This window comes from Monodon monoceros, unplaced genomic scaffold (genome assembly GCF_005190385.1).
Source record: "Monodon monoceros isolate NGI ecotype Baffin Bay Population unplaced genomic scaffold, NGI_Narwhal_1 Super_Scaffold_22, whole genome shotgun sequence".
Classification (NCBI taxonomy): Eukaryota; Metazoa; Chordata; class Mammalia; order Artiodactyla; family Monodontidae; genus Monodon; species Monodon monoceros.
In genome coordinates this window covers 42,678,898-42,702,107 of record NW_021703779.1, presented here as the reverse complement: position 1 = coordinate 42,702,107, position 23,210 = coordinate 42,678,898, and the positions used below count along the sequence as shown (strand labels likewise).

Genomic DNA, 23,210 nt, shown 5'->3' with positions numbered 1-23,210 from the left:
TCATATGTATCTTTTCTTTTTCCTTTTGTTAAAAATGTGAGTGCCCTAAGTTTTTTTTTTTAGTAGACTTGTTTAGAATAGTTTTAGATTTACAGAAAAATTGAGAAGATAGTAAAGAGTTCCCATATACCCTGCTCCCCCTTGCACACATTTTTGCTATTATTCACATATCAGATGACTGTGATACATTTGTTACAATAAATGAACCAATATTGACGCATCATTATTAACTAAAGTCATAATATCTCCTTAGGCTCCCCTGTCTGTGATGGCTTCTCACACTTTCATGTTTTTGGTGACATTGACAGTTTTGAGGAGTACTGGTCAGCTATATTGTAGGATGTTTCTCTTTCAGAATTTGTCTGATGTTTTTCTCATGATTAGACTGGGGCTGTGGGCTTCAGGGAGGAGGATCACAGTGGTAAAGTGCCGTTCTCATCACATCATATCAACAGTGTATCCTGTGAACGTGATTTATAACTGTTGATGTCGACCTTGATCATCTGGCAGAAGTAGTGTTTATCAAGTTTTCTCAACTGTAAAATTAGTCTTCCCCCACACCACCCCCTTTTCCATGCTGTACTGTTTGGAAGGAAGTCATTTACAGCCCACACTTAAGAAGTGGGGTTAGGGAATTCCCTGGCAGTCCAGTAGTTAGGACTCGTGCTTTAACTGCCGAGAGCCCGGCTTCAATCCCTGGTTGGGGAACTAAGATCCCACAAGCCGCACAACACAGCCAAAAAAGAAACAAGAGGGTACACTCCATCTTCTTGAGAGCAGAGTATCTACATAAATTATTTGGAATTCTTCTGCAAGGGAGATTTGTCTCTTATCCTCCATTATTAATTTATTCAATCATTTGTGTCATTGTGGACTGATGGGTATATCTTTAATACTTTTACACTTTGGGTTATAATCCAATAGTATTTTTATTTGATGCTCAAATTTTTCCAATTTTGGCTGTTGGGAGCTCCTTTTGTTGGTTCCTGCGTCTCTGATATACCCCCATCATTGTGGTGGTGTGTTTTGGGAGCGTGGGGTGTTTCTTGGTTTGTTCGTTTTTCTTTTATTTATTTATTTATTTTACTTTATTTATTTATTTATTTATTTTTGGCTGTGTTGGGTCTTCGTTACTGCACGCGGGCTTTCTCTAGTTGCAGCGAGCAGGGGCTCCTCTTCGTTACAGTGCACGGGCTTCTCACTGCAGTGGCTTCTCTTGTTGCGGAGCACGGGCTCTAGGCACACGGGCTTCAGTAGTTGTGGCACGCAAGCTCAGTAGTTGTGGTTCGCAGGCTCAGCAGCTGTGGCGCACGGGCTTAGTTGCCCCGCGGCATGTGGGATCTTCCCAGACCAGGGCTTGAACCCGTGTCCCCTGCATTGGCAGGCGATTCTTAACCACTGCGCCACCAGGGAAGTCCCTGTTTTATTTTGTTTTGAATACTTACTTTCTGGCACTACAAGGTGCTCCAGGCTCACCTTGTATATTTCCTGACCCCATTCCTAGAACCAGCCATTTCTCCAAGGAGTCCTAGTTCCTTTTATTGGAGAATGTTATTGGAAACCAGCATCTGGGTGCTGAGTCTGCTCCTTGCTATTGGGGTATCCTTGTTTCTAGGCCCTTTCAGCTGACAAAACAAGGAAGTATATGTGTATATACTAACCTGTGTGTATACACGTATCTAGAAATATTTCTATATGTAACCATCCATATCTACATGAAGCTATAGTTCTTACTGATATCTTTAACTGATGGGTACCTTGTTGTTATTTTTAATTTGCATTTCCTAATGACAAATGGTGTTGAGCATCTTTTCATGTGCTTATTTGCCATCTGTATATCTTCTTTGAAGTTGTGTGTTTAGATTTTTTCCCCTTATTCTAACAGAGTTTTACATTCTTTTTGGACTGTTATCCATGGGTAAAAAATTACATTTTACATCATTACTTAGTGCATGCACACATTGGTGTGTGGTGTGCATATGTGCATTAAAATAAGTTTCACTGAACAATACTTCACATTTATTCCCTGGGATATGCACTGATACTTTTCATTATTCCGTTTTTAAAAATCTGTTATGTCTCACAGCCTGACAGAGAACACTCTCACACAGTGTTCCACAACTCATAGCACCTCACACCATGCTGACACTGTTCTCTTGTCCAGTTAAATGCCCCAATAGTCCCTCTACCCTGTGCACACAGAGCTCACTTCTCGGGTGGTCTTTTCTCCTTGTCCCACCTGGGCATAGGTGAGGAAGACCTCAACAACTGAGTCATCACTGGGTGAGGCTTCTTTAAATTCTAGCCCTGGCTGGAGAACACCTGACTGCCCCAGACTTAGTACTTCAGTTGAGGTGTCTTGGGGTTGGGAGCAGAGCTTCTGAGTATAGGAGTTTGGAATGACACGTCCCACAACCCAAACCTGCCTTCCCCCAGCCCCTGATGAATAGGCAGCCTGCCCAGGGGGTTGCTTAGTAAGAGTACCTGCCTTTGTGCCTCCTCTCTTGCGGGCCTGTGGGCCCACCTCCCTGAGCCAGTTCTGGCTCTTGGCCAGAGTTCAGAGTGTCACCCACATCACTGTTCCTCCCCCACTCCTTGCAGTTTGCAGAGCAGTCCCTGATGAAGAATGCCATAAAAACATCGGAGGAGTCGTGGATTGAACAGCAGATGCTGGAAGACAAGAAGCGGGCCACAGACTGGGAGGCCACAAATGAGGCCATTGAGGAGCAGGTGGCTCGGGAGTCCTACCTGCAGTGGCTGAGGGATCAGGAGAAACAGGCTCGCCAAGTCCGTGGCCCCAGCCAGGTGGGTCCTGGGGTCTGTCACTAGCCTGGCTAAGAACCTGTTAATTCCCATGTTCTGCCCACAGACAGGCAGAAAAAAACTAAGCAGTTTTGGCATCTGGGAGAGAAGGAAGCTCCCAGCCCCGTCTGTACCTTATCTTGGCCTTAGTCTTGGCATTGTGCCTTAGAACTCTCAACGTTTGTGCAGAACTAGCTCTTTTAAGGAGTGAGGGAGGGCAGCCACTGATGGTGACGTGCAGGGTTCATGGATAGTTTCAGAGGGACAGGCTCTTGCTGAATGTTCTTGTGTGGCAGGCTGTGTGCTGAGAATGTAAAATCAGGTCTGGCCCACTCCACCCTCAGTGATTCTGTCTGTTAAGGGAAACACATGCATCAGTGGGACCCTTGACCCTGGCTGGGAGACCAGTGAAGGTGAGGGCTCTGGTCAGTCTCCACACAGAAAGGTTGAATTTTTAGGGCAGGGAGTGGGGCATGACAGCCAGGCATTTGAGGAATCACAAGGAGTTTAGAGTGATTAATAGACATTGGCAAGAGCTGAGTAATTCGTTGAACAAATATTTATTGCAGGCACTGTTCTCAGTGTATAGGGGTACATTGGTGAGCCGGGCAGTCCCAGATCCCTGTACTTGTGGTACTTACATTTATGCAGAGTGGAACAAAATAAACATAATGAATAAATTAATTGAGGGGTGGTATGCATGAAAGATGTAGAGCAGGATAAAGGGGATGAGTAGGACTGAGTGGGGCTGGGAGTTCACAGTATTCAATAGCATGGTCAGGGTTGGCCTCAGAGCAGGTGAGATTTGAGCAAAAGCTTGCAGAGGTGAGGGGATTAAGTGCCTATGCCAGGGAAGGCAGAGGGCCAGCTAGAGCAAAAGCCCTGAAGTAAGTGCACACCAGGTGTGATTCAGAAGCAGCCTGGAGGCCATTGTGGCAGAAGAGAATGTAGTAGTAGATGGAGTCGGAAGGCGGTGGGGCCAGATTGGAAGGGGCTTGTGGGCTGTGGTGAGAACTTTGGCTTTTTTTCTGAATGAGGCAGAAGCCATGAGAGGGTTGTGAGCAGAGAAAGAGTGGGATCTGACTTAGGATTTAACAGGATCCTCCTGACTGCTGAGTGTAGAATGGAGTCTAGGGGGCAAGGGTGAAAGCAGGGGACCAAAAAGGAGAAGGCTACCATAGCAGTTCTGGTGACTGATGACAGTGCTGGCAAGGGAGGGGGTGAGAAGGGGATAGATTCTGGATCTATTTTGAAGGTGGAGGTAACAGGTTTCCTGTCAGATTGGCTGTAAGGGTGTGAGAGGGGCTTTAAAAGAGTTTACCTTCACCCTGTGGTCCATTGTGTGAACAGGAATGGTGGTGGCCTATGTAGAAGCTATATCATAGCCAGGATCCTGGGAGGGAGCAAGCCCTTTGGGAATGGGGCAGAGGAGGGTTGCGACTGGTATTGGTCTTTACCTCCTCATCCTTGCTCACTGCAGCCCCGGAAAGCCAGCGCCACGTGCAGCTCTGCCACAGCAGCAGCCTCCAGTGGTCTGGAGGAGTGGACCAGCCGGTCCCCAAGGCAGCGGAGTTCAGCCTCGTCACCCGAGCACCCTGAGCTGCATGCCGAGCTGGGCATCAAGCCTCCTTCCCCAGGCACTGTCTTAGCTCTTGCCAAACCTCCTTCACCCTGTGCACCAGGTCAGTGACTTGCTGATAGGGAGCATGCAGGGGTCAGGAGGTCCTGCCTAGGTCCTGAGCCCTGCCTCTGACTGTCCATCTGCCCCAGGTACGAGCAGCCAGTTTTCGACAGGGGCCGACCGGGCTACTTCTCCCCTCGTGTCCCTCTACCCTACTCTGGAGTGCCGGGCCCTCATTCAGCAGATGTCCCCCTCTGCCTTTGGTAAGCCTCCTCTGTCTATGGTCCAGGGGCCAGCTGGGAGTTGGGGAGAGATGGCAAAACCAGCTTGTCCTGCAAAGGGGGCTTCTTGGGCCTCTGGCCATCTCCCCAGGAAAAGAGAATTTTTCAGGTCCAAGAGTCTGTCCCAGAGGCGGATCTGAGTGGGGTTTTGTAGGCCCAGAGGAGTCTTCTCCTTAGAGAAAAGAGTGATGGGGGCCTGAATGGGATCTCTCCAGAGCCAGGGATCAGCAAAGGGCAAGGAGAAGGCAGGCTTTAAAGTGCTCTGTCATCCTTTTTCCCTTCCTCTTGCCCAGCAGGCCTGAACGACTGGGATGATGATGAGATCCTAGCGTCGGTGCTGGCAGTGTCCCAACAGGAATACCTAGACAGTATGAAGAAAAACAAAGTGCACAGAGACCCACCCCCAGACAAGAGTTGATGGAGACCCAGAGACTGGAGACCATCTCCCAACCCCCACACTCCTGCCCTCTGGTGCCACCCCACCTTCTTTGGCTTTCTTCCCTCTTGCCTTCTTCCTTCTTCCCTCTCTCCCCTCCTTTCACTCCTCCCCACTTCCCTCCGGCTAGCCCACCCTGCGCGCCCTCTCATCGCTGCCACCACCATCATCACCTGTCTCTTCGCCAGCTGATGTGCCCTGTTGCCCCCTGCACAGCACCATCCCTGCATTCCACAGGGGACTCGGGCAAGGGTGCTGAAGGTAGGCGAGAGGCACACAGAGACAAACCAACTGGCAGCCAGGCAGCCCCTGAGGAGAGACATTCAGACAGAGGAAAGTCTCCTTGTCCCCGATTCCTTCCAAGATCAGAAACTTGTCACCCCACCACAAATGATGCCGGGGAGGTGGGAGGAAGAAGTGGGAAAATCCCCTTCCCAGTACCCCAAGAATGTCTGAGCCTTCAATGTTGAACTTTTTCTTTATTAAAACGTTACTTTTATCTTATAAAATCAACCAATCAAAAAGTGATGTAGACAACAGCACTGGCTCTATGAAAGTGGCATCTCTCTGGTTTGGGGGCAGGCAGGCCACGGGGCACGAAGATGTGATTGATGTCCCTGGCCTCCAGCTCTGTGGAGGCGGGCAGGGTCTAGTGTGAGCCAGGGTGGGGTGGGAGGGCAGGGGGGGGCAGGTGTCAAGTGGGCTTTGGACAATGAGACTCTGACCTTGCTGCATTCCTTATGCTTCCACCACCACCACCAGTCTTTTTGGAATCTCGGGGTGGGGGGCACCTTTGAGGATCATGGCCACCGCTCAGGATTTGAGTGTGGGGGGTGGGAGCAGCCTTGGCAGATGGGGCACCCATGCCCTGCAGGTGTCAGCAAGATCCGCCATCTGTAATGTCCTTGGCACAATAAAACCAAATGTCAGTTTCCCCTGAGCGCCTCTGTTCTGTGTGGGGCAGGGGGTGGGTGAGCCTCTGATCAGAGGCGGTGATGGCACAGACCTTGGCTTGACCTCTAAGGGCCGTATGCTCTCCATTGGGGTTTCTCTGGGGGCCCAGAGTTTGTTCATATTTGATTCACTGGTTACTAAGCCAGCTTTTGGACCTGTTACCACCAAGAAAGCTCTGTCTTTGCCCATCGTCCTTGCCTCACTATTGGCACAGGATGTAGCCTGCCCACTCTATTTCCTGGGGTGTGATGGGAGCAGAGAACTGTGAGCTTAAAGGCAGGGACTGAACTTCCAACTTCTCTGCCTGCCTCTCGCCCCAATATGTTTGCTCTTTCCTTGTGATTGTTTGATTAGGAAATGCTTTGGTCAGCCACAACGGTTGCTTCATAGCAACATGAGTTTAGTGGAAGTGACCAGAGGGGACCTCCGCACACTTGGTTTTAGAAACCGAGGAATAGCTAAACCTTTTTTTGTTCATGTTCCCCAGCTCTCTTGACACTTCTGTCCTTGCCCTTCCTAGACTAGGTGAAGCCAAGGCAGAGAAGGATGGCTGGCCCTCAGGTTTTGTCAGTTGTCTTTGATGTCCCTCAATAATGGGGTCCTTGTGGAAGGATGTGTGTCCAGTTCTGCAGGTGAGGGTATGGCTGTCTGCAGGGTGTCTCTGTGGAATCCACTGGTTAAGCACATGTGTGGAGAGTTGGTTTGAAACCTCGGCTTTTTCTAACTATGTGGCCTTGGTCAAATCACAGGCTCTCTGAGTTTCAAGTGTCCCATGTGTGGGACAGGGGTGATTAATGTCTACTACCTCATGCTCTCTCTGGTTGTGAGCATTGAGAGAGTGTATATGGTCAACATAATGTACGACGGCGCAGTGCCTGCCACGTTCTGAGAGCTCAAATGTTAGCAGGTATTATTTATTATCCTAATGTTGAAATTTCTGCACCATTTGGCCCCTGCCTACTTCATCTTGCCGCTCTGTCCAGTTTTCCTTGGCCTCTGCCTGGAATTTGCCTTTCCTCTGTCCCAAGCCTCCAACCTTGTCTTTCAAGATGGGTAGAGGGTCTCCTGAGAAGTCCTGTGTGACCCTGTCCACATTCTCACCTCTATCTACAAATATGTCTTTACTCCTTTCCCAGTAACTGTACTGTCAACTTCCTGGGCAAGGGCTATGATGCCTGACTTATCTGTGTATCTCTTAATATCTGCACCCCCTCTAGGGCCTTGCAGGCTTAAGTAGACCCCTAATAAATGTTGGATGAATAAGGGAGAGTACATGTGTGTATTTGCTTTTTGGGTGTTTGTGTGTATGTGTGAGACTGTGGTGAGTCCACGTCTCTGTGCATCTCACAGTATCTTTCTCTAGTGTGTGTGACAAGGGCTTAGTTCCAGGTGTGTCAGATGGTGGCTGAGTGTGGGACTCTATCTCTGACAGTTTGTGTCTGTTTCTGAGACAAGTGCATGTCTGTGGGGGTCTGTCTGTGACAGTGCATCTGTGGTTTCTTTCTGATAGGGTGGATGTCCGTTTGTATTCCTGTGACAGATTCTGGGTAGCTATTTCTGGACAGTTTCAGTGACAACACTGCATGTCTGCTGGTGTGTGTGTGTGTGTGTCTGTGACTGTGACTGGGTCGATCCATGTCTGTTTTTGTGACACTGCCTATCTGTGGCTCTATCACATAAGTATATGTCTGCCTTTGGAGCAGTGCATGTGTGTCTTGAGCATCTGTGTGTCTTCCTGTGACAGACTCTGGGTCTCATTTCTGGGACAGTACAAGTCTTTCTGTGACACTGTATGTCTGATGGTGCCAGTATCTTTGTGACAAGTTCTGGCGGTATGTCTGACAGGACATTTCTGTGTCTTTGTCACATGGCAGTGTAGGTCTGTGTGAATCTATCTGGAGTGCCTTTCTGTAACAGTGCATCTCTGGTGTCATTCTGGGACATAATTTTCTGGCAGCATGCCTGCCTGACAGATTTCAGCCTCTATGTGACAGTACATATGTACATGTGTGTCTAGGACAAGTTCGTGTGAATGTGTCTGGCCGTATGTGTTTGTGTATTTCTCACATGCTGCTTCTGTGTGTGTGTCTTTGGAGTGCATGTCTGTCCATTTGCAGCATGAGGCCTATTTTTCCCAAATTTGTGACTGAGGGTATTTTACTACCTCCCCGAGCCCTCGTAGCCCCTGTCTCTCTCATCCAGAAGCACACCCCAAGCCACCACTACTCTGGCTTGCTCCCAACCCCAAGAACACCCCCCCCCGCCATTCCAGATTCTAGACCTGCTGACTGGGTTCATGGCTGGGTCTAGCCAGGTCTGTCTACGTTAAGGGTTCCACAAACACCCCACAGGCCGTGGCCTCCGGGCATGGGAACGGTGCCTTGGACCAGCGCTTCCCCTGAGGTGGTTGTCAGGGAGGTTAGCCCTCCCTGACGGCTGAGCAGGTTCTTCCAGGATCCCCGGCTTCAGTTTCCGGGCGGAGGCCGCCGGGCGCCTAGAGGGCTCTGGTCCTGGTTTGAGGAGCACCCTTCCGGAGACAGGGTCCTGGATAACCACAGGCCGGGATTCTTAGAACCCTTAGAAGGCCTGGCGTTATCTCCGCGCTAATCTCGAGGCAGCGGCGGCCAACCAACTTCCTAGGAAAGGAGGCGGTGCAGTTTTTTTTTTAAGTTTATATATACACATACAGACACATATATAAAAACAACTCCGCGCAACAACCAAAACAAACGCGCTTGCTGCAAAAGGGATTCCCAAAACCAGTTTCCTCTTCGCACGCGCCCCCTCATTTGCATGCAGACCCCGCCCCCGCGGAAGATCCGGGCATGTATTTGCATGAGGGGGCACTTGAAACGTTAGGGCGGCATGCAAATAAGGGCTGGCTCCGATTGGCTGGGGTACAGCAGGTGCTGCGTCCGGATTGATCAAAGCCAAGTGGGCGGGGCCGTCGCCCGGGGCGACTCTCTCGGGAAGCTAGTGCCCTGTCTCAGTAGCGTCGGGGCTGGCGCGCGCGGCGAATCTTAAGGTTGCGCTGTTTGCTGGCTCTTCTGGGCCACCAGTTTCCTTACCTTCCATCCTGGCGCCCCCCAGTCCTGGTTCCCCGGCCTCGCTGCCCCGGGCGTCCACGCCTTGCGGGCTCAGCGGGCTCAATCTGCGCAGCTCCTCCTCCATGTTGACTAAGCCTCTGCAGGGGCTCCCGGTGGCCCCCATGACCCCCACGCCGCCGCCAGGTGAGAGAGGCTCCCCTACCGCGCGACCAGGCCGGGCGGGCTGAAGTGGTTGAGGGCGGCGCGGGGGGAGGGGAAGAGGGTCGCGGCCGGCCTCAGCACGCCGCCACCCTGACTTCCTCGCCTCCGCCTGCGTAGGAGGCAAGGATCGGGAAGCGTTCGAGGCCGAGTACCGACTTGGCCCCCTCCTGGGTAAGGGGGGCTTTGGCACCGTCTTCGCAGGACATCGCGTCACAGACCGACTCCAGGTATCCACCACGAGGGTCTTGGGAGGGCCAGGTGTGTGTGGCAGCGGCGGGAGCCCCGGGGCTGGGATGCTAATTGAGCAGGGAATGAGCCTACAGTGTGCGAGCGGTAGGGTCATGAGGGCCGGGATCCGGGTTGCTGAGGGTGTCTTGAGTGCGCGCGCGCGCGCGCGCGCGCGCGTGTGTGTGTGTGTGTGTGTGTGTGTGGCGGTCCAGGTGGGTATGTGTGGGAAAGGGGTGTTTCAGGGCAAGGATTCTGGAAGTCCAGGGAGTGAGACTGGAGAGTGGCGGGTCGTGAGGACTCTAGACCTTGCGATCCAGGAGAGGTGTATATATGTGGGAAGGTGGGGACCTAGAGTTGAGATTTTTGGGATTTTGGAGGCAGGTGTCCAGGGTGGAGCCGTGAGGACCAGGACCCCCCCTACAGGGTTGGGGTGTCCTGGGGCTGGATGGGAAGATCGAGGGCTTGGGGTGTTAGGAAATTCAGAACTCGTCACGTGGAGTGAGGGGTCCTGAAGCCTTGAAAAGGAAGAGCCCAGGGCCAAAGATGGTGGGAGAGGTGTACTTGGTTTTGGAGACTTGGAGGGCAGGGGAGAAGCACCAGCTCATTTGGGGTTGTGGTGTGGAGTGGTTGGTTGGGACCAGAAAGACTAGGGTGAGGGTCCAGACCGGGAGAGGTCTGAGGGTCATGTGCTGGCTCCCTCACCTCAGCCCGCTTCTTCAGGTGGCCATCAAAGTGATCCCCCGGAATCGCGTGCTGGGCTGGTCCCCCTGGGTGAGTATCTTTGCAGTCCTTTTTGACCTGGCGACGCCATCTCTGACGATGGATTTCGCCTTTCTATGGTTTGTATAACTCCTTGGGCCCTGTAACGGTGAGAAGAACACTCCTACCAGCCCATGTTTACTCCCCTGTGGTGATATCCACACCTCCATACAGTTCTGACTCACCCCAGTTCCCCTAGAGCCCTGGATTCTCCCCTCCCACCCTCCTTTCTCAGCCTCCAAACATTGCCTCAGGGGCTGCCCGCAGGGCATGCTGGTGAGGAAAGAGGGGCAGAGGTCATTGGTTGCCATGGTGACGGTGGCTGCTTCTCTTCTGCCTTTAGAGCGCTAATGGACAACAGGGCGGGTCTGGGCAAGTTGCAGGGGCGGGAGCGCCCCCTGGCGGGCTCTGGGGAAACTGCGCCTGAGCAGGCTGTGGGACCCAGAGGGAGAAGGTGCCCCTGCGCAGTAGCGGAATTTTCATCACCGTGAGAAAACCTGTCTGCGGCTGTGCAAGTCAGTGCACTGGCCGGCAGAGGGCCCCAGCTCAGGCAGAAAGGCTGCTTCTGGCAGTCCGTGTGCCCGCGCAGGGCTTCGAGAGTGGGGCGGGTTTTGTGACCAGTAACATGTATGCCTTTTATTGAGCACCGACTGTATGCCTCAGACTTTGCTTCATCATAAAAGCTTACTGTGTTCCAATTTCCACTAAGTACTTTCATTCAACACGGTTCTAGATGCTTGGTGACAGTGACAAAATATCACATAATGACACTATTGAGTTCTTACTTTGTGCCAGTTCCTTTGCAGTTAATCACTTTTAGCTATTTAGCAACTGTATATTAGCACCTAGAACGTGCCAGGTACAATTCTAGACACTTGGCAAAATATTACATTTATTGAGAGCTCTTTTTGTGCTAGTCCTTTTCTACTAATTGCTTTCACCTATTTAACAACTATGTATTGAGCTCTGCCCTGTTACCAAGCATTGTTCTAGTGTTTGAGCTATGGCAATGAACAAAGCAGACAAACCATCACACAATAATAGTATTTATTGAGTGCTAACTGTGTCAGATTCTATGCTATAAAGTGCTTTTATCTATTTAAAACATTTTTAACATTTATCAAGCAACACTGTGTGTAAGGTACTATTCTAGTCTCTTTACAGATGTCAGTGGACAAAACAGATAAATTACTACATAATAGTGTTTATCACTTGCTTCTGCTGAAGGCCTTTTGTTAAGAACCACCTTCATTTATTCCTCAAACATTTCCTGAGGGAATTCCCTGGTGGTCCAGTGGTTGAGATTCGGCACTTTCACTGCTGTGGCCCAGGTTCAGTCCCTGGTTGGGGAACTAGGATCCTGCAAGTGGCACAGCCAAAAACAAAAAAAAATGAAGTGAGCTCCTATTACATGCCAGATGTGCAAAGGCTTTGGCTTTTTTAAAATTAAATTTTATTGGAATATAGTTGATTCACAATATTGTGTTAGTTTCTGCTGTACAGCAAAGTGAATCAGTTATAAATATACATATATCCACTTTTACTTTTTTTAGATTCTTTCCCAATATAGGTCATTACAGAGTATTGAGTAGAGTTCCCTGTGCTATACAGTAGGTCCGTATTAGTTATCTATTTTACATATAGTAGTGCTAACATGTCAATCCCAATCTCCCAATTTATCCCTCCCCACCCCATAGCCTTAAGCTTGAATCACCTTCCCAATGGCTATGTGAGTTTAAGCCCTTAAGATGAGAGAACTGGGGCCCAGGGAAGGAAGCAGGTTGCTCAAGGCCACACAGTCAGGAGGCTGAGGAGCTATGATTTAAGTTCAGGCGAGAAGTCAGCCTCAAAGCTGCTAGCCTGATGTCTGTATTCTCTTTTCTCTCCCTGCTTCCCCCCCCCCAGTCAGACTCAGTCACATGCCCACTGGAAGTGGCACTGCTATGGAAGGTGGGTGCAGGTGGTGGACACCCTGGTGTGATCCGCCTGCTTGACTGGTTCGAGACACCAGAGGGCTTCATGCTGGTCCTTGAGCGGCCTCTGCCTGCCCAGGATCTCTTTGACTACATCACAGAGCAGGGCCCGTTGGGTGAAGGCCGAAGCCGCTGTCTCTTTGCCCAGGTAGTGGCAGCTGTTCGGCACTGCCATGCCCGTGGAGTTGTCCATCGTGACATCAAGGATGAGAACATCCTGATGGACCTCCGCCGGGGCTGTGCCAAACTCATTGATTTTGGTTCTGGCGCCCTGCTTCATGATGAACCCTACACTGACTTTGATGGTAAGGCTTCCCTAAATCTCTGTGGGGGGAGTTTTCACCTTTTATCTTTTTGGCCTCTTGACATTTGACCTCCAGTGCTGGGGTATCCTGTAACCCTTGATCTATAGTACACCTTTATAAGGTTCTTGAGTTTTAATTTTAGGGGCTTTCAAGCCTTGCTCTCTAATAAGTCCATCTTCTGACAGTGCCCTGATCTTGTTCTGGGCTCTTATTCTGATGATGGGATCCTGCTATTATCCTGAGTCTTCTTTTTCTGGTAAGGAGGTCCTACTGTACCTTTTAAGTGCTTTTATTCCATTGAGCTTCTATTCTGGTGAGGGGACCCTGCTCATACAGTGAGTTCTCTTAATTCTAGTGAAGCAACCATACTTCCTGGGGAGGGTGGGATGGGAGAAGGGCATTATCAGAGAATGGTCTAACCTGTGGCTTATGTGCAGGGACAAGGGTGTACAGCCCCCCGGAGTGGATCTCTCGTCATCAGTACCACGCACTCCCAGCCACTGTCTGGTCACTGGGTATCCTCCTCTATGATATGGTATGTGGGGACATTCCCTTTGAGAGAGACCAGGAGATTCTGGAGGCTGAGCTCCACTTCCCTGCCCACGTCTCCCCAGGTGAGGCCCCACCCGCCCTAGCCCACCAGACTTCATCCCTCCCAGGGATTGGTGCCCCCAACTCACTGCTAATCTCCTGTGTGCTTCTGATCTGCAGACTGTTGTGCCCTAATCCGCCGGTGCCTGGCCCCCAAACCCTCTGCCCGACCCACACTGGAGGAGATCCTGCTGGACCCCTGGATGCAGACACCAGCTGAGGATGCATCCCTCAACACTCCCAAAGGGAGTTCCACCCCTTTGGCCTGGTCCCTACTGCCCTAGTCCTGGCCAGGGCCCCCATTAGTTGGAATAGCCATCCCATGGCCACGCCACAGGGATAGATGGACATCTGTTGATCTGGTTTTACAGGTCATTAAAAATCCAGTGTTACTAGGGTCAGAGATTGGGGATCAGGTGTCAGAAGACATAAGCCAAGTTTACCTAGTCCCTATCCCAATCCTGCTAAGGAGCCTTCCTCCCAGAACGTATGCTCTGTTATTCTGGAGGGGGTCCTTCTTTGCTTCTTGTTTTGCTAAGGGTGTTTATTTGGTTGAAATTACATTCTGAGCCTGCAGGGCTCTTATTCTGATGAGCAGTAACCCCTACACTGGCACCTCCTGCTACCACCACACAAACTTAGTTTAAATGCTCTGACTTGGGCAAGGGTGCTTTCCTTCCAATACCCCAGCGGCTCTTATTTTAGCAAAGGGACACTTTCCCCTAGCCTAGGGTCCCATAGTCAGTCAAGCTGCTTGCCTACCTCAGCCCAGGTTGTTTATTCTGGGGGAGGTAAGCCCTATTGTTGTCCCAGGGCTTTTGTGTGTGTGTGTGTGTGAGGGGACCCTACTCTGTTATCCCAAGTGCTCTTATTCTGGTGAGGAGAAACCCCACTTTCATGGTTTGGGAGGGGATGGGAGATGGACACTACTAGAGTCCACTAGGATGGGGTGGATGGTTTTTGGGGGGATGGGGTGAGGGAAATGTCTTGTTGTTTGTTCTCCTAGGGCCCCACCCTCCACCTTTTTTTGATTCTTGCTGCCTCCTTCTGAGCCAGGGTTGTCCAGTTGCTGAAATGTAAATACTTATGTATTGGGGAAGGAGAGCTCCAACTGTATCTTCCTCTTCCTTCTCCCCCGCCTGGATTATTTAAAAAGCCATGTGTGGAAACCCACTATTTAATAAATGTAATAGAATCAGAAGCGACTGGCCATTTGTAGATGTGGTGAGGCATTCGTGGAGCATCTACTGAATGCTGAGCCAAGAGGGAGAATGGATTGGACCTCTCTGCCCACGGGAAGCCTCAGTCTTGTGGTGCCATCCTGAAGATCTTTTATGGGTTCATTTAAGGTGAAAGAAAAACTTGATTTTCCCCTCAGCTCTTATGTAGCACCCCGTATGTGCAGAAGGGCTGCTTTGGAGATACCATAGACATTGAAGATGTCTGGGACACACTCCCAAATCAAAGATGGTCAGCTCAGAGGCAGAAAAACTCCTTTCCCCCAACCCCAGGGGGGGAAATACCTTCCCCATGGGAGAAGAAAAGCCCTTTCTGGGGCTTGGTGAGGGCAGGGTGGGGGTTGAGCGCTGACAGGAATCTTCCTAGCCCTTCCTTGTTTTCTAATAACGTCCAAGGTGGAGTCACCTGTTTTGCCTCTACCTTTTTCACCTCTTCCTTGTCTTCTTACCTGTTCATCCCGCTCACTTCAACTTCCTCAACTCTTGACTTACCTGCCCTGCCCTATTTTATCATAGTTGCACTTGTCCCGACCTCAGCTGTACCTTCTCTTGCCCTGCTTTCAACAGCTAACCTAGGGAATTTCCTGGCGGTCCAGTAGTTAGGACTAGGTGCTAGTCCTAACTGCGGTGGCCCGGGTTCAATCCCTGGTCGAGGAACTAAGATCATGCAAGCCAGGCAGCGTGGCAAAAAACAACAAAAAACAACTAACCTGTAAACCTCTCACCTGCTGGCTTACCTACCCCCTTCTCACTTTTCCATTCTTAATGGTGACTCACTTGTCCTCCCTTCTCAGTCTGAACTCTCCTGTGCCATTTCACTAGTATATCCTTAACTGCCCTGCCTTTATCTGCTCGCTTACCCGCCTGACCCTCACCTGCCCTGTTCCCTCAAAGTCGCACTTCCCTCCCAGATGCCCGCTGTCTCTCCAGGGGGCGGGGGTTGGCCTCGCCGGCAGAAGGGAAAAGAACTTCAGTCCAACCCGGAAGGACCCAGGAGTTTTGATGCAGAAAGGGCGGTGCCATCAGAAGGTGGCAATAAAGAGCCGAGACAGGAGACGGACACCGGAACCAAAGAGACGAGGAGACAGAATGGGCGGGCGATATGGAAAGCGGGGTCAAAGAAGATGAGGGCGGGTTTAGTAACGGGAGTGGGCTAAAGAGGCTCTGTAAAGACAGTGGGAGACTGAGCCGGCTGCGTGCCCTGTCTCCGGATCTCAACGGAATTTGGAAATCCTGAGGCCGCTCTTAAACTAGCGTTCAGGAGCGAACGAGGAGAGCCACCGCTCTGGGAAGCTTCTCGCTCGCCCCATCCCCACCCCGGGGTCCCGGAAGCGGAAGTAACGGACACGGAAGTGGCTTACTGTTGCCGAGGGGACGGGCCAGGCAGATGCCAACATGGCAGCGGTGGGGTCTGGCGGTTCCCCCGCGGCGGCCGGGCCAGGGGCGGTCTCTGCAGGGACGTTGGAGCCTGGGACCACGACTGCGGGTGAGACAGGCTGTGGCTGAGCAGTCGGCGACGGGCCGGGGGGTGGGATCGCTGGGGGGTCAGAAAGGTTCCTCACTGAGGCGAGAGGGAGCATCCCGTACGGACCAACCTATGTGTGGGGAGTGGGGGGTGGGAGGAGGACGTGTGTTTGGGGGGCGCGGAAGAGACCATTCTGAGGGTGATGGGGAGGTTCCTTCTGCAAATGGGGAGTAGAGACCATTCTGAGTTGGAGGCGGGTGTTTCCTTTTGGGGAGGCTAAGACCACTAAGACCATTCTGAGTGTGTGTGGGGGTCCGTCCTTATACAAGGGAGAAACCATTCTGAGAGCGAGAGAGTTCTTCCTTACAGAAGGGAGGAGCTGTTCTGAGGGAGGTGGTTTCTTCCTTGTAAAGGGACAGGGGTATTGTGAGTTACGGTGGGGCAGGTTCTTCCTTATATGACTTAGAATGTTTTGAGGATAGGGATGTCCATTATATGGGGAGAAGACCGCTCTGGGGGATCCCTTCCCGATGGAGATAGTTCATTGTATGTTGCAGTGGGAGGGGCCTTCCTTATATGGCGGAGAAAGGACGTTCTGAGGGTGCCAGGCCATTCCTTATAACGGGGAGAGTTCATTGTGAGTGTGAGCAGGAGAAGGGATAATTCCTTGGGTGGGGGTATGCGGTGGTGGGAGGATGATTGGTGTATAGGGAAATATTTCCTTATATCGTTAAGGGACCCAGACCATTCTTAGTGGAGTAACCATTTACTACATGGGGTTCAATCCTTTGGACAGTGAGGGAATCATTTCTTATATTTGTTAGACCATTCTGGGGCAGGGAGGAATCAGTCATCATAGGCGGGAGGGGTTGGAGAGACCATTCTGAGTGTAAGGGAATGGAATAATTTAGATGAGAGAACGTTCCTTAAGGGATGGACATGCCTTATATACAGTGGTCTCATTCCTTGTATTAGGGTATCATTTTTCACATGAGACAATCATTCACTAAATAGAACCATCATTTCATATAAATCTTTGGTTGTTCATCCATAAAATGGGAACACTGATAGTTCATTCAGAGATCAGAGCCATGTAGGGGTCTGTTGAGGTGATCCATATAAATCCCTTATCCCAATGATAGGCACGCAGTAAGCACTCAATAAATGTTGAGGATGCAGTTGGTATTCTGCCCAGGGCAGGGTTGCTTCTCACTCAGGGGAGGGAGAGAGAGGGCTGAGGTGGGTGTCCAGGACCTGCCCCACCCATTTCCTGACACCTCAGCAAGGATTCCAGGTATGGGCTGGACAGGGAGAGGCCCACTTCTCCCTTTCTGGCTCTTCCTGCCTGTGGCTGAGGCAGTGGAAGCTGGCAGGGATGAGACTCACGTTGGGTCAGGATAGGCAGGCAGAAGGAGGAAGTAGCGGTGGCTAGGAGGATCCTGGTCGAGAAAGGAGAGGGGAGGGTGGTAGTGTGGTTATGCCACAGCAGCTTTTGACCCCTTCTTCCCCCTTACTCCTTCCATTCCCCACAGCTCACCGGCGCCTCAAATACATATCCCTAGCTGTGCTGGTGGTCCAGAATGCCTCCCTCATCCTCAGCATCCGCTATGCCCGCACATTGCCTGGGGACCGCTTCTTTGCCACCACTGCTGTGGTCATGGCTGAAGTGCTCAAAGGTCTCACTTGCCTGCTGCTGCTCTTCGCACAGAAGAGGGGTATGAGCCAGGGAGAGGGGCTGCAGGGAGGGGGGCTGCATTGGAGTCGGTGGGTGGCAGTGTGTGTGTGTGTGTGTGTGTGTGTGTGTGTGTGTGTGTGTACCCGCTCCCACGTGGAGGGTTTGGTTGGGGGATTATCTCTGTGTCTATGAAAATGCCTGGGGACTGTGTAAGTGTGGCTTGGCTGCCTTGTACCTCCAGCTATGAGTAGCTGCATCCACATGTTTATACCCCTAACTCCCCAGGAGCTGGCCAGTAAACACTGAAGGAATGAGACAGTCTGTGCCCATAAGGTAGCAGGTGACCCTTACATGATGATTTATTGATTTCTCTCTAACTTTTCATTATGGAGAATTTCAAACACAAAATCATAGAAAATAATAAAATGGTAAAATATCCATGTCCCATCACCGAGATTCAACAATGATCAACTCATGGCCACTCTGCCATTAAACAGCATCAGTGATTATCCACTCACTACCAATCTATGTGTCTGTTTACCTACTCCTGCACCTTGATATATTTTTTAAAAATTTTTTTTTTTTTTGCGGTACGCAGGCCTCTCACTGTTGTGGCCTCTCCCGTTGCGGAGCACGGGCTCCGGACGTGCAGGCTCAGCGGCCATGGCTCACAGGCCCAGCCGCTCCACGGCATGTGGGATCTTCCCGGACTGGGGCACGAACCCGTGTCCCCTGCATCGGCAGGCGGACTCTCAACCACTGCGCAACCAGGGAAGCCCCACCTTGTTATATTGAAGTATGTCCCACATGAAGTATTATTTTGAAGTAAATTCCCTCTTATTATCTTGAGTAAATATTTCGGTACATTTAAAATAATGACTTCAGTCATGACTGTTAGAAGTCATACATCAAAAAATTAACAATAATTTTTTAAGTTAATCAAATAATCAAATATCCAGTCAGTGTTCAAATTCGTAATGATTTCTCAAATGTCATAAAAGTTTTAAAAATTCTCAAATGTCAAAAAAATTTAAAAAGTTTGAATCAGGTTTATATAAAGTCAGTGCTTTGTAATTGGTTGGTGTCTTCTAGGTCGGCTAGCCTCTAGTTTCCCCTCCAACTGTTTTTTTTTTCTCTCTGCAGTTAATTTCTCGAAGACATAAGGTTGTTTGTCTTGTAGTCTTCGGGTAGCCTGGATTTTGCTGAGTGCCTCCCACTGGTCTCATTTAACATGTTCTTCTGTCCTCTATATTTCCTATAAGTTGAATTTATTTACTAATTTAAACACCTCCCCAAAGGCCTTCTTTAAAATGTTGCCCAGTCATTTCTCTATAAAGGCCTCGCGTGCGGCCCTGCCCTAGGTATTTACACTGAAGAAAGCATTCTCACCCACTCATTAGCTCCAGGGCCCTGGGAGGCAGCAGTTTAGGAACTCATCTGCTCTGTTCTAGATTGATTCTGAGACAGTTCAAGTGAACACTGTGTGGCAGGCCATGTTCTGGCCGTGGAGGTGGACATGTTAGCGATGCAGACGTGCATCTTGCCCTCAGGGGGCTGATATTTTAGATGGGGAGAAACAAATAGCTACAGGTTAATCACAGCTTTCATCTCTATCTACAATTTCAGCAACCCCCCCCCGTTTTATTTTTTTAGTTTTCTCATTTGGTGTGAATGTGTCCACGGGTCACTGCAGAAATATGAATGTGCTTGATTACGGTGTGCAGCCCCATATACGTTGTGTGTGTTATGTGAAATATATAGCATATATGCCGTGTTACCTTTCTAACACCTGGACATTCTTGAACACCCAAACCCCTGGGCCCAGGGAATTTGGGTAAAGGGTTAGAGGTTGATAGTTACTCCTGGGATTAATGCCATGAAGGGAAAGGGCAGGGTTTTGTGAATGAGCATCAGCAGGAGCTCCTGCAGTAACCTTGTGTAGTGGTTGTGGGGTTTTCCCTGAGGAGGGACACTCAGATGAGTCTTAAAAGATGAACTGCAAAAAAGTGGGGTGAGATTTGCAAAGGTCTTATTATATAGGAAAGTATTCTCATTTATTGATTGGAGCAGGTCCCAACCAGACTTTCTGCTTTAGAGTCAAGCCTGCATTCTTCCATGTGACAGGGGCAAATGCTTGGTGTGTGGGGGGCTGACAGAAGGAGGCGGCCAAGTGGAAGATGGCCCCTGCCCTCAGGCAGCTCTCAGGCTAGGAAGGAACTAGGAAAAGTCTAAAAGTTGAGTCTAAGGGGCTTCCCTGGCAGTCCAGTAGTTAAGGCTTCGCCTTCCAATGCAGGGGGTGTGGGTTCATTCGATCCCTGGTCAGGGAGCTAAGATCACACATGGCTCGCGGCCAAAAAACCAAAATGTAAAACAGAAGCAATATTGTACAAATTCAATGAAGACTTTAAAAATGGTCCAGATCAAAAAAATCTTTAAAAAAAATAAAAGCTGAGTCTAAAACTTTCCCTCTGCTTGGTAAACAGCTTTCCACCCACACTCCTAGAGCTTCTACTTCACAAGCTCCTAGTTAGTGCTGACTATTTCATTGCACAAACTGTACTGAGTGCTTGCCCTGGGACTTTGTGCCAGGGGGGTGGGCTCTAAGATGAGTGAAATATGGTCTGTGATTCTCAGACTGAGTATCCGAAAGGCTTGCTGGAGACATGTTTGTACTGTAGAGAAACCGAGAGTGCAGACCTCATTCTAGCCCTCAGGGAGTCGGAGTGTGGTGGGGAGACACAGGACCAGGCCCAGTCCTGTCCTTTAGATGATCCCCATCTTTGGAAGTCAGCGCTAAACAGGGCTCTCCTCCCTCCACCTAGGTAACGTGAAGCACCTGGTTCTTTTCCTCCATGAGGCTGTCCTGGTGCAGTATGTGGACACACTCAAGCTCGCAGTGCCCTCTCTCATCTACACCTTGCAGAATAACCTCCAGTATGTTGCCATCTCCAACCTGCCAGCTGCCACTTTCCAGGTGAGCCCCAAGCCCAGGAACTGGCTGGGGTGGGGGATATAGGATGTTGGGGAGGGAGGGCTGCAGAGAGCGGGGGCTGTGTTTCCTCCAGAATGTCCTTGGATCTTCCTCAACCTCGGTTTCCTCATCTGTGAGAGCTGGGAATGGAAATGGTAATAGTAGCTACTCACTGAGATGATTAAAAGAAGTAATATCTGGGAAGAGCCCTTGGTTGGTGATGGATAAGCTTTAGGCTATTTACAAGCAACCTTTAAGATGGTTAAAGAGCCTGGATTCTGGGGCCAGGCTGCCTGGGTTCAAATCCCAGCTCTGCTACTTTCCAGCTGTGTGATATTGGGCAAGTCACGTAACCTCTCCATCTCATCTTTAAATTGGACATTACAATAACACACTTCATATGTGAGGATTAAACGAATTCATGTGAAGTGCTTAGACCCACACCTGGCACATAGTAAGCTCTATGTAAATGTTTACTGACGTCATTTCATGGCTGATTCATTTGTATCAACACATCCTTATCAAGACCTCCCTCATCAGGATGTTTACCATTCATTCATTACCTGCTGTGTGAGGTGCTTCACATACATCAGTTGTATTTACAGATGGTATGTCAGGGCTCAGACAGGGCAAGTGCTTTGTCCCTCGTCACACTGCTAGGACATGGGGTTGGGATGTGGACTTGGGTGTGGCCCAGGACATCCTTGCACAGCCATCCTCCTGTGTACTTTCTGGGAGGCGCCTCAGAGCTATTTAGCCGCATCTCAGTCAGTGGCCAGTGGCTGGATATTTTTGCTGTTTTTATGGTTATCCACCCCACCCTGTCCCTCCATTGTGCCTGGGGGCCCACAGTGGGTGCCGTCCCCCACATGTACATGTTGGGGGTCGGGAGCAGCCCTCAGTGTCTTCCACATGCCACTCGCAGGTCACGTACCAGCTGAAGATCCTGACCACGGCACTGTTCTCCGTGCTTATGCTGAACCGCAGCCTTTCCCGGCTGCAGTGGGCCTCCCTGCTGCTCCTCTTCACCGGAGTCGCCATTGTCCAGGCACAGCAAGCCGGCGGTGGGAGCCCGCGGCCTCTGGATCAGAACCCTGGGGTGGGCCTAGCAGCTGTCGTGGCGTCCTGTCTGTCCTCGGGATTTGCAGGTGTCTACTTTGAGAAGATCCTCAAAGGCAGCTCAGGCTCCGTGTGGCTGCGCAACCTGCAGCTGGGCCTCTTCGGCACAGCCCTGGGCCTGGTGGGGCTCTGGTGGGCCGAGGGCACCGCTGTAGCCCACCGCGGCTTCTTTTTCGGGTACACGCCTGCTGTCTGGGGCGTGGTGCTCAACCAGGCCTTCGGCGGGCTACTGGTGGCTGTTGTCGTCAAGTATGCCGACAATATCCTCAAGGGCTTTGCCACCTCCTTGTCCATTGTGCTGTCCACTGTTGCCTCCATCCGCCTCTTTGGCTTCCACGTGGACCCTTTGTTTGCCCTTGGTGCAGGGCTGGTCATCGGTGCCGTCTACCTCTACAGCCTGCCCCGAGGTGCAGCCAAAGCCATAGCTTCCGCGTCTGCCTCCACCTCTGGGCCTTGCACTCACCAGCAGCCTCCGGGGCAGCCACCGCCACCGCAGCTGTCTTCCCACCGTGGAGACGTCAGCACGGAGCCCTTTCTGCCAAAGTCAGTGCTGGTGAAGTGAGGGCTGGCGGTGGCGGTGGGGGGAGACAGGGAGGGACACTGGGTGGAGGGTGTTGGGCATCTGCAGGACCCAAGTTGCCACCAGGGCCTGGCTCCCATGGGGTTGGAAGGGTCTTTTCTTCCAGGTTCTCGAGAATTCTGGAAGCTTGTGGGACTAGGGCAGGGCATCACGTGAACCCTTCCTTGTAGCCAGGGGTTTTTAGAGCTGCCTCCTCTGTCTCAGTCTAACCTCTTTGGGGACCGGGTTGGGGGTGTTGTTATTCAAGGCTTTTTTTGTCTGCCCCCCTCAGCCAGAGGCGTCCTGTGTCTCATGCCTGGGAGAGTCCCTCCCAGCAATCCCTCCACCTTTGTAGGGACAAATTGGACAAAAATCCTACAACTCCTTAGTAATGACCGATGCCTATATGTGGGGTTCCGATTCTGATAGCTTGAGGCCTTCTCTCCTCCCTGACAACCACACTGGATCATATTAGTAGCTCTTTTGTGGCCTTGGGGCAGCTTCCCTAACACAGGGACTTGAAAATGGGCCTCTTGTGAGCACCCAGAGAGAGAGGAAGGGGGGCGACAGCTGAGATTTTTGCATCAGCCCATTCAAGGGGAGGGTGCAGCAGGGGCCACTTGTTTGTGATTTGGGGGTTTGTGATGTAATCAGATGAATGGTCCAGGGTGTGGGGAAATGGAGAAGGGAGGTCCTTGAAGTGGCCTCATCTCATGGAATCTAAGACACTGTCAGTTGCTGGGTGCAGGGTTATTTTCTAAGATACCCTGAGAGAAAAAATAAAGCTGCCAGCCACACTCATGATACCCCACTGGCTGTACGAGGCACCCTTCATGGGGAGGGGTGTCTTTAAATTGCTGAAATGTGGAACCTGCCCCCTGCACTCCCCAAAGCTTACTGACCCCTTAACTGTCTCCCAGGGTGTATATGGGGTGTGTGTGTGTGTGTGTGTGTGTGTGTGTGTGTGTGTGTGTGTGTGTGTGTG

The 23,210-nt window shown here is 50.9% G+C and overlaps 3 protein-coding genes across 8 annotated transcripts in view; all 3 read left to right on the top strand.

The window, feature by feature from the left end:
- Positions 1–7,366, top strand: part of OTUD5 (OTU deubiquitinase 5) — a 28,258-nt gene extending 20,892 nt beyond the window's left edge. For 2 of the 3 annotated variants that reach the window (XM_029240874.1, XM_029240872.1), the window contains exons 6-9: positions 2,602–2,805; positions 4,283–4,484; positions 4,573–4,686; positions 4,998–7,366. In XM_029240874.1, coding sequence (XP_029096707.1) covers positions 2,602–2,805; positions 4,283–4,484; positions 4,573–4,686; positions 4,998–5,122 — 645 coding nt within the window. In that variant the 3' untranslated portion in view covers positions 5,123–7,366. The remainder of the gene's footprint in view (positions 1–2,601; positions 2,806–4,282; positions 4,485–4,572; positions 4,687–4,997) is intronic. The other variant, XM_029240873.1, reaches the window with a different exon arrangement.
- Positions 7,367–9,088: 1,722 nt separating this feature from the next.
- On the top strand, positions 9,089–14,399 carry PIM2 (Pim-2 proto-oncogene, serine/threonine kinase). 2 transcript variants are annotated; one of them, XM_029240836.1, is made up of 6 exons: positions 9,089–9,324; positions 9,460–9,569; positions 10,291–10,341; positions 12,235–12,607; positions 13,045–13,221; positions 13,319–14,399. In XM_029240836.1, exons 1-6 carry the CDS (start codon positions 9,264–9,266, stop codon positions 13,480–13,482), a joined length of 936 nt encoding a protein of 311 aa, XP_029096669.1. In that variant the 5' UTR covers positions 9,089–9,263; the 3' UTR covers positions 13,483–14,399. The 2 variants fall into 2 exon arrangements, with proteins under 2 accessions (XP_029096669.1, XP_029096668.1); XM_029240835.1 differs by having other exon boundaries at positions 9,233–9,324; positions 9,460–10,341.
- Positions 14,400–14,507: 108 nt separating this feature from the next.
- The window catches only part of SLC35A2 (solute carrier family 35 member A2), a 9,399-nt gene continuing 696 nt past the window's right edge, over positions 14,508–23,210 (top strand). The window contains exons 1-5 of one of the 3 annotated variants that reach the window (XM_029240833.1): positions 14,508–15,922; positions 17,434–17,616; positions 20,399–20,550; positions 21,473–21,695; positions 22,032–22,209. In XM_029240833.1, coding sequence (XP_029096666.1) covers positions 15,832–15,922; positions 17,434–17,616; positions 20,399–20,550; positions 21,473–21,695; positions 22,032–22,209 — 827 coding nt within the window. In that variant the 5' untranslated portion in view covers positions 14,508–15,831. Of the gene's footprint in view, positions 15,923–17,433; positions 17,617–20,398; positions 20,551–21,472; positions 22,210–23,210 lie in introns of all 3 variants that reach the window. The other 2 variants (XM_029240832.1, XM_029240834.1) reach the window with 2 other exon arrangements.